At 30.7% G+C, this 9,802-nt stretch overlaps 1 protein-coding gene across 1 annotated transcript; it reads left to right on the top strand.

The window, feature by feature from the left end:
- Positions 1-1,670: 1,670 nt before the first annotated feature.
- On the top strand, positions 1,671-9,529 carry LOC107442674 (uncharacterized). The gene is made up of 2 exons (XM_043057752.3): positions 1,671-1,695; positions 8,900-9,529. Exon 2 carries the CDS (start codon positions 8,905-8,907, stop codon positions 9,400-9,402), a length of 498 nt encoding a protein of 165 aa, XP_042913686.2. The 5' UTR covers positions 1,671-1,695; positions 8,900-8,904; the 3' UTR covers positions 9,403-9,529.
- The last annotated feature ends 273 nt before the right edge of the window (positions 9,530-9,802 follow it).

The following is a 9,802-nucleotide window of genomic DNA, read 5'->3' on the forward strand; positions in this document are numbered from 1 at the left end:
ATTATGTCCTGGAAAAATGACTAATGCAATTGTTAACCGATTAGTAAGAATGGGTTAAATTTAAACAAGTTAATAGTGCTAGGAAGTTAGTTCTTCGAATCTATTTTCCGGGATTGGGGGGACGAATTAAAAATTCAATTATACACAATTTTAAAATCTATTGCGAGTATTCATACCTTACTATAACCATGCCTCATAGCTATAAGATTATAAAAATTAGTATGCTTTTTGTAATTATGAATTCAATATGCAATTCGTTCTAGTGTATATATTACTACAGCAAATGTTGAATGTGTATTTGATTATGGTATTTTAAAAATTTTTTACACAGCTAGGCTTTACTCTTCTCCTTTCCGTTCAATATTAAAGAACTAGTTAATTTAATTTTTACTAGAAATTTACTTTTCTTTCCAACTGTTGCTCCTTAGTTTGGGTATTTAAAAATAATAAATTGAATAACTTTGTAATTAATAAAGAATTATTAATACTAGATTGCAACTATAATTCGTTCAAAAAATGATTTTAATATGAGACATTTTCATTTTGAATAAGAGTTTCTTCCACTTGAGTTAGAGGAAACCTATTGCCTTGGTTTTTACTACCGTAAAAAAAAATGTGTCATCCCTGTTAAAAAGAGTTATTTAATCACTGGATGGAAGAAGGATTGGAAATTTTTTTTTTTTTAAACATTGAAAATGTGTATATATTTATATAAATCTAAATTCATATTTTAAAATTCCTTTTGATATTATGTAGTGGAACGTACTCTATATTAAAAAAAATCTTTCATTTTCAAAAAATATTTTTAAACGAAGATTATTTAAATTCTAATGAACTAAACATTTATTATTAAATTTGCTTAAAAAACACATTTTGTTCTTTATAAAATGTTTTACTTGAGCCAAATGTCTGACAGCTAAAATATTTAATTTCATAATAAAAATAATCATAATAGATAAGAATTTATAGTGTCCTTGGACGTCAAATTTATGTTCCCCTCAGCTGAATGCCTGAGACCTTTGCTCATTTCCTCCCTCTGTATTTCAAAACAATTAAAATCTGATTAGTTTAAAAAATAATCAGATTTTTTTTTTTGTCTTTTTACTTAAGCAAAAAAAAATGATAATGAGTTAGGGTTGTAATGATTAAAAATATCAGAATCGATAAATATGATTAAATAATATTTTCTGTTTTCTCTACTTCGCTATAAAATGGGAAATTCCCCTTTTCCATTTGCGTCATTTAAAAGGGAAAATTCCCGATTTCTATTTATTAGTTATATATTTTCCTGTCGAGTGTGTAACTGTTAAAACATAGCCACGTTATTCTAGAAATCTCCCTGAAACAAAAAAAGTCATTCATTCTTTGGTGTGTATAGTTATTTTATTTTGTCCTAGTTTTGAAAAATAAGTATTATATTCTTTTTTTAGAGCTTCAATTTAATATTTATGTCTTAAAATAACCTAAATATATGTTCCAGCAGTTAGTTAATAAAAGTTATCGTTAATTTTGTACCGTAAGGAATATATTTGCTGTTTAAATTCGATTTTATGTTGAGCTATTTGTAGTTCAACAGATACTTAATAGAAATTATCACCAGTTGGTATTGTAAAGAATATGGCTATTTTATAATCTAACAAGACACATCTATAGAATGCGCCGAATATTCGGTCTCTCTGTGGAATATTCAGTTAGGTAAACTGTTATTCGGCTTATCGAATATTAAATCAGATCAATTCAAAAATAAAAGTAACAATGCTGTTTTAAAACCTGTAGTTTTATATAAAATTAATTTTATATTTTTGACTGAAAGAAAATTACAGCCTGTATGATTTGATTACTTGAGGGAAAATAATTTGATGGTGTTCTACATAGACAGGTGTGAACTTAAACAGGGGATTTTTATTGTTTTCACTGTTAGGAAAACAGGTGATCAACATACAGAGGTGGTCGACTTAAAAAGGTTACACTGTATTAGGTAGTATATATTAAATTAGAGCAATTTTTAACTCGTACCTGTCTTAAAATTTATGAAGTAATTCATTCCTTCAAAATTTTAAAATATTTCAATGTATTTTTTTTATTAGAAGCAGTTATAAAATTATTTCATATGATTTTTTCTTCAAATCGTTTCATAGGTCGATCAGAGTTAAGATGTAAATAAATAATAAACTAGGGTTATTTAAAAATTATATCCTTTATATATATATATAATCATACCGTTATTACATATAATTTTTGAAAAAGCCGATATATTATTTTATTATACCTTTTTAATGTGTAGAGTCCATTCAATAAATAAAATTTTGTTACTCATATTACGGTTGTTCGTATTTTAACAATGGTCTTTTATTTATTTTTAAATCATTTATTTGGTTTTTCTGTTCACTTTAAAAATCAATTGTGAAAAAAAAATTATAATTTTAGAAAATTTTAAACTCATAATATTAAAAAAATAGAATTTCCGAAATTTAAAATTAGGAAAATTAAATTGCACTATAACAAGAAGAATAAAATTATTAAGAAAAGAAAATCAATGAAATATTTTATAAGTATAGGTTCTAAGTTTATCATGTTAAATTAAGCTAGGATTTATTTTCCAACTACTCATCTGAGTTGGCCGTAGATTACAGTAATCGATTACAACTGTAATTGCTTACAGATAATTACTGCTATGTAATCATGATTACAAGTAATCATAATTTTTGATTACATCAGAGTAGAGCAAAAATGTAATCGATTACATTTTTCACTTGCAGTAATCAATTATACTTGTAATCATGATTACAATACTCAATTACTTCTAATCATAACCAATTGCATAACCAATTACTGTATATAATTACTGAAATCAATTACTTGTAATAGTGATTACAAGATTATGATATATGATTTATTTATGAACAATACATATATATATATGTACAATATATCTATATAGATTTACACTATATGTATGTCCAATGTATGCATATATTGTACAGATGTATATACATATAGTGTACAGATGTACTTTCATATAATGTACATAATGATGTAATGTACATATGATGTAAAATGCATATAATGTTCTTGTAATGTACGTATGTGCATACATATATTGGTCAGAAATCTTTCATACAAATTTTACATGTGTACATACATGTTAACCCGATACATACATGTACAATATGTATGTTTCCAATAAATGTATCCACACAATACAATACATGTATGTTCCATCTATGCATATTCATATGTATGAATGTATGTACATACTTACATACATTATGTGCAATACATTTATGTCTAAATATATGTACAAAGCAATAAATAAAATGTTAGTTAACTTATAAGGACTCAAACAAGATAAAAGACGAAATCAAACGATATTTAAGTTCAGTTTTCAGCTTTAATTGTTCTATATTATTTTCAAATTGTTTGAATATAATATAATTTTCAGGTATTTTCTTAAAATGTTGATGTTATTTTGTTATAACATAATGCACAGAATAGAAATTTTTAGATGGGGAAAAAAATGGTTAATTTTATGTGTAGAAATAATATTTAGGGATTTAAAATAAGATTTTCCTTTGCTTTCCAAAAAATAAGAGATTGAGTTTTATATATCTTAAAATAAATTTTTAAAACGAAATTTAAGAACTTAACTGTAATAATCTTTTTTAATGCATGCATAATGTATGTGTACATTGTAAATACATATATTTAAATGTACACATGTATTTATACATAAATGTAATTTCGTTTATGTATACGTTGTATGTACATACATACATTGTACATCCTACCATTTTTTGTGCATCCATACATTACATGTGCATATGTATTAACAAAGTATGTAGTTATATAAGTACATATGTTGCCTGTACGAACCATATATCAATGTTAATGTAATTGTACATGCATGCATTTTATTTACGCAACTATGTACATATAATGTAGCTATAAACAACATTCTTACCATGTATGTACTTACTCATATACAGTACCAGTCAAAAGTTTAGACTCACTCTTGAATTTTCAAAAGTGGACTAATAACAATGTTTTTAAACTGAAAATCACAACAAATTAACTTTATTTTTACAAATATAGGTACACTTATGCGATAAGGTATGCTATAATTCATATGGTATGCTATAATTTTGTGTATTACTTAAGAATTCGTCCGATCTTGGATTCTTCGAAATATAATCCCTCAGCTTTAACCACAGCAGTGCATATTTTTGTCATTCTTTCTATTAGATTTTGCAATGTTCTAGTTGAGATCTGATTTCAGAAAATAAGTAAAGATTCCCAAAATTTCGTTTGATTGGTACATCAAATTTTTCTAACTATTCTATTTAGTTCATCCCTCAATAGTATTAATATCTGAGGATTGAGGTGACCTATCCATGTATTTCAATACTTTTTTCTTTCAGTACTTTTCTTTTGATGCAATGTAGTTTCTACACAATTTTGATGAATGTTCAGGATCGTTATCTTGCTGAGAAACAAATCCTTGACCAACGATTCTCTGTCCACGCGGAAAAGCGTAATGCTGCAATATTCTGTGATAATATTTTTTATCTATAATTCCCTCTATTCTTATAAGATCTCCAACTTAGTCTCCGGTAAAACAACACCAAACTTTAACTGAACCTCCACCATGCTTAAAAGTTAGTAGTATTCATTTGTCATATGTTCACCAACTAAACGAAGAATATACTGCCTTCTTTTTCTGTCCCTCAGTGGACTGATCGTTAAGACACGGTTCCCAGCAGATCATCGAAGTCAAGCATCACTGGCTGCGGTCAGTGTGCGGGTGGGTGACCAATGGGATCAGTCTGCGTAGGGACCGAGGGTGTGCGGTATTGGTCCTCGTTAAACTGTGCTACCGTAAAGTGCTCGACTTCGCGTGCAGGTCGTTGGGCTACCGAAGCGGGGGTGCCATCCCCCCTGTAGAGGATCAAAATTGTGATGCCGTGTCTTCGGATCATCCTCAGGGATGCTTCCCAGACCGTCGCCAATAGCCCATTGTGCAGCTCTAGTGCGACGTAAATGAACTACTACTACTACCTTCTTTTTCTTCCAAACAGCTCAAATTTTGACACGTCAGTAAAAAGCGTTTGACCACTGTTCTGAAGACCAGTTAACATGTTTTTTTTTTATCTCATTTGCAGTAGATTTGTTTCTTCAAAAGAGGTTTTCTATCAGCTGCACAATCTCTGAAGCCATAGTTACGAAGTGGTTGTTGTACAGTAGTTAATTGACACAGTTTTCTGCCTAGTAGTAGCATTTATTTTATCACTGATTTCTGGTGTTCGAGAGCGCTGCGGCTTACTTTGAAATGCAGATAAACTTATCCTCACGTTTCGACATTATTCTAGGTCTCCTTGATCGTTGATGGCTCTTATTTTGGTCAGTTTCTTTCTTCTGTTGCTAAGTTCTGACAACTGTGGTGTAGGAAACATTAGTTTTTAAAGGCAATATGTCTACTTTAATAGCCTTCTTCATGAAGTGCACCCCTCTGCAGAGGATCTAAATTGTGATGGCATGTCTTCGAATCATCCTCAGGGATGTTTCCCAGACCGTCGCCAATAGCCCATTGTGCAGATCTAGTGCGACGTAAATGGGAAACAACAACAACAGTCATGAAGTGCAATAACAACTACGCCTATTTTTACGCTTATATCGGACATTTGACCCATATTTCTGTAATAAATTATATAAAAATTGTTAACTTCTGTTTTTAATAAGTCCAAGTTATTCTGGCAAATTAAGGCTATTATATCACTATTTTAAATGTGTTATGTACATGAAACTAACTTATAATGAACCTTACAAAAGAAGATGAAAAGTAAATTTCTAATAAACTAAAAATTAATGAATTTTTTTAATTAATTTATTACACTTTGTTGTTCTAGTTAATTTACGTCGCACTAGAGCTGCTCAATGGGCTATTGGCGACGATCTTGGAAACATCCCTGAGGATGATCCGAAGATAAGCCGTCACAATTTTGATCCTCTGCAAACGGGATGGCACCCCCGCTTCGGTAGCCCAACGACCTGCACGCGAAGTCGAGCACTTTACGGTAGAACAGTTTAACGACGACCAATGGATGGTGTTTTCTACACTAGGGAGCGCTGCAAGCTCGGGACTGCCCAAATTTCCGGGTTACTGTTTCAGTTGTATTTTAAAGCCATTTGGCATCATTGTGTTTTAGATTCTTGCAAACAATGCATTTGATTACTTATGTTTACAATGCTAACAATACTGTTTACAATACTAAAAGTGTTAACACAAACGTAAGATGGTGCACAGCTTGCAACACAAACAAACAGTAATAAACAAATGGAAAGAGGCCAAATCAAGACTGCCAAAAAAGCGAGTTATTCAAAATCTAGCAACCGTGTCACCCTTTTTAATAATAAATAACAAAATAACTAAAACAAATTTTCACTCCAAACTCCCCAGAATTACATAATAACATTAATATCTTATGAAATACGGCAGATTTGAGCTCAGAAATTATCTAGTTTATTTCTTTTATTGAAAACAAAATTATTCGTTTGAAAACATCGCCTATCAGAATAACATGTAGTAAGCAGCTGCAAACTTTTTAACCGGAACTAGAGTAGGTCTCGAGCTCGAGATTGTTATTGTTTACATTTCTATTGAAAACACCATCCATACCACACACTGACCGCAGCCAGTGATGCTTGACTTCAGTGATCTGCTGGGAACCGTGTCTTAACGATCAGTCCACTGCGGGACTACACTTTTTTTAGAATAAGTATTTCAACGCATTTTCGTTCATTTCGTAATCAACTACAGAATAGATACAAAATGAAAAATAATGAACAGTTTTAGATGGAAATAGCATTTTGTGAAGTTTGTTGATGTTTATGTTTGATAAATTACATCTTTAAACCAGAAATATGTATGAAAGCCAGAAATAATCCTCAAAAATATTACAATTTGAGAACAGGCATATATTTATAGAATATATTAATTTATATGCACAGCAAAAAAATTTTATAATTGAAAACCGAGGCCATCTTCATCAGACTTGATTTCATTGACGAGCAATTTTGACTTGTCAAATATTCTGCTGTTTAACACATGTTAAATAAATGAGCACATCATTATACTTTACATTTCTTTTTTTTTTTTTTCTGAAATTATTTTGAGACGATCTCATAGTTTTAGCATAGAGCTTTTTTGCTTTTCGCTTGTATTCTCTGTAAGATAAAATTATCATGAGTTAATAAAAATCTTGCACATTTCTGATTTTTTGATATTTCACTGCGTATATAAAAGAGATTGATGTTTTCGGTGAAATTTCAGAACGTATGTTGGAATTTCAGGGAATTTTCAGTTTTCAAAGAGATTGAAAGTTTCTGGTGACAACTTTTGAAATTCGTGGACTGTCCCTAACATTTGAAGACGTCTTGTCACCTTACCATAAAAGGTAGCATTCATAACCGGTCTACCTAACTAATTAAAACCGGTGTGAACGCTTCTAAGCTTCGCAATAAATTCTGTGACATTACTTTCAGCATATACTCTGTATGTTAAATGACGAGTAATAGTCATAAATCTAGTGCACCAAATATTTAAAAAAAGGAAACATCGAAAAAAAAAATTTTTTTTTTCTTCTACTAGAGCAGGGGTCCCCAACCCTATGCCCGCGGGCACCATGGCGCCCGTCAATCGATCTAGGTGCGCCCACTGCTTGTGCTCAACGATAAAATATTTCAGTTTTCCATTTTCCCAATAAATGCTATGCAAATACATACTAAAGTACGCCGGCTCAGTAAAGGTAAAGTACTTGAATAGATTTCTACATTTAATTGGATAAATAAAAAATTATCTTGCAGCCAAAAATCAAACATTTTTAGAACTAAGACATCCTCTTTGGCTAGCAGATTTGTCTTTCAGAACGGACATAAGGGAAAAACTAAATTATTTAAACTTGGAGCTGCAGGGAAAGGACAAACATAAAGCAAAATTGATAGCGGCTGTAAACTCGTCCAGAGCTAAGCTAGTTTTGTGGTTTTTTTGAAAATTAAGTTTCTTGTGTATTTTCCAAACATGAAAAAATTGATAGGTGACAGTGAAATTGACTTATTAACATTTGTCACCAACCTCTAATTGCTTAAAGATCAATTTAAAAAGCGCGTTCAGCAATTTAATATCATCGAGCCTTTGATAACTTTTTTGTTAATCCTTTTACCAACCAAATAAACGTAACCGTAATAGCAACATACATTTCAGAATTAGAAATTATGGATATTCAGAATGACATTATCCTCAAAACTATTATATCACTTGAGAAATTCTAGAATATAGTTGAAGGAATAAATTCCATTCTTAAAAAGAGCATCATATTCTCCCAATTATGTATTGCTGGCCAGCGAAATGCCGTGCCAAACACCACATGCCACTGTATTTTATAAGTAATTTTTATACTTCGTATGTTTTGAAAGTAATTTAGTAATATTTTATTTTACAAAAAATATTAATATTAATTGTATTCATATATTAAACTAATTTTTAAAATTTAATTTTTCGTGCGCTATATGTAGTGTGTATTATTACCTATGTCTACCAACTATAAATTTATCTTGAAAAAATAAGTGGCGCCCGCCATTCGATCGATATTCTGGTATTTGCTCTTAGGTACAAAAAGGTTGGGGACCACTGTACTAGAGGGTTTGTCCAAAGAGATCCAAGGTCTATTTTTTCAGAACAGGTCCACTTTGGCGAACACTTCTTACGTGTTAGTGAAATTTTTTGAAAAAAAGATTTTAAAAAGATCCTGAACTTACAATTATCTCAATATTCCGTGGAGTGAAGGCTGCTATTTGTAAAAATATAATTAAAAAATTTATGGATTAAAAACTCCCTTTGTTTCAGGAATTATGGATAGAATTTGCTGCATTGTTGATTTTGAAGGCTTTTGGGTGAACTCTACGTTTTTGGCGAGAGAGATAGGGTGGATCAACATCAGCACTGGCATGTCAGGGACAGTTCGATTTGATTTGCGGGGTTACCAACGATCCTTACCAGATATAATGAACTGTGACTATATTACTGAAAATATCAGTGGCTTGACATTTGAGCCGATGTTAGGAGAGCCGACCATATCGCCTCATCTTCTGGATGGCAAGATACGTGAAATCTATAGTAATTGCAGAACTCCCTACAAGCATGTAATTGCTTACAAAGGAGGACATGTTGAAAAGGACGTTTTGGAACGTCTTGGCATACCATGTATCAATCTTGAACTTTTTAACTGTCCTAAGTTTGAGCAGATTAGTAGAGGAAACTATCAAACTTGTGGTTTTCACAAGTATAATGGCCACTGTCCACTTGCTGAAGTCCATGCCTTCAGAGCCTGGATGTTAGCTCGTCTTTGAAGTATCAATAAATAAATCGTAGTAACAAACTACTTTTTTATTACCTGTCATGATTATAGTTATAACCTAATTGTAATTTTAATTAACTGTTGTTGTCTTAAATAAATAAAACTAATATTTTACTGTATCATATTGGTTAGTTTTTTATTCTGTTCTAACTCCACTTTTTTATTTATTTTTTAAATTTACACAAACTGACCTATCACATATTTGTCAATCAAATAAGTAAAATTACTTTTGGGACAGTCAATAAATGATGCCACTCTTGGTGGGGTTGTGAAACTGAGTTTAAGACAAGGAGGGACAAGAGTAGCAAGCGTGATATCACACATTTAAAATCGGCAGATTAAAATACAATTTTCTTCTGACGATTTTATTTTGTATATATATATTGATTGAA

This window comes from Parasteatoda tepidariorum, chromosome 3 (assembly GCF_982258835.1).
Source record: "Parasteatoda tepidariorum strain Cologne lab strain chromosome 3, Ptep-v5.0, whole genome shotgun sequence".
Classification (NCBI taxonomy): Eukaryota; Metazoa; Arthropoda; class Arachnida; order Araneae; family Theridiidae; genus Parasteatoda; species Parasteatoda tepidariorum.

Coding starts and splice junctions, on each gene's coding strand:
- LOC107442674 (XM_043057752.3), top strand. CDS start 8,905: ATGGATAGAATTTGCTGCATTGTTGATTTTGAAGGCTTTTGGGTGAAC.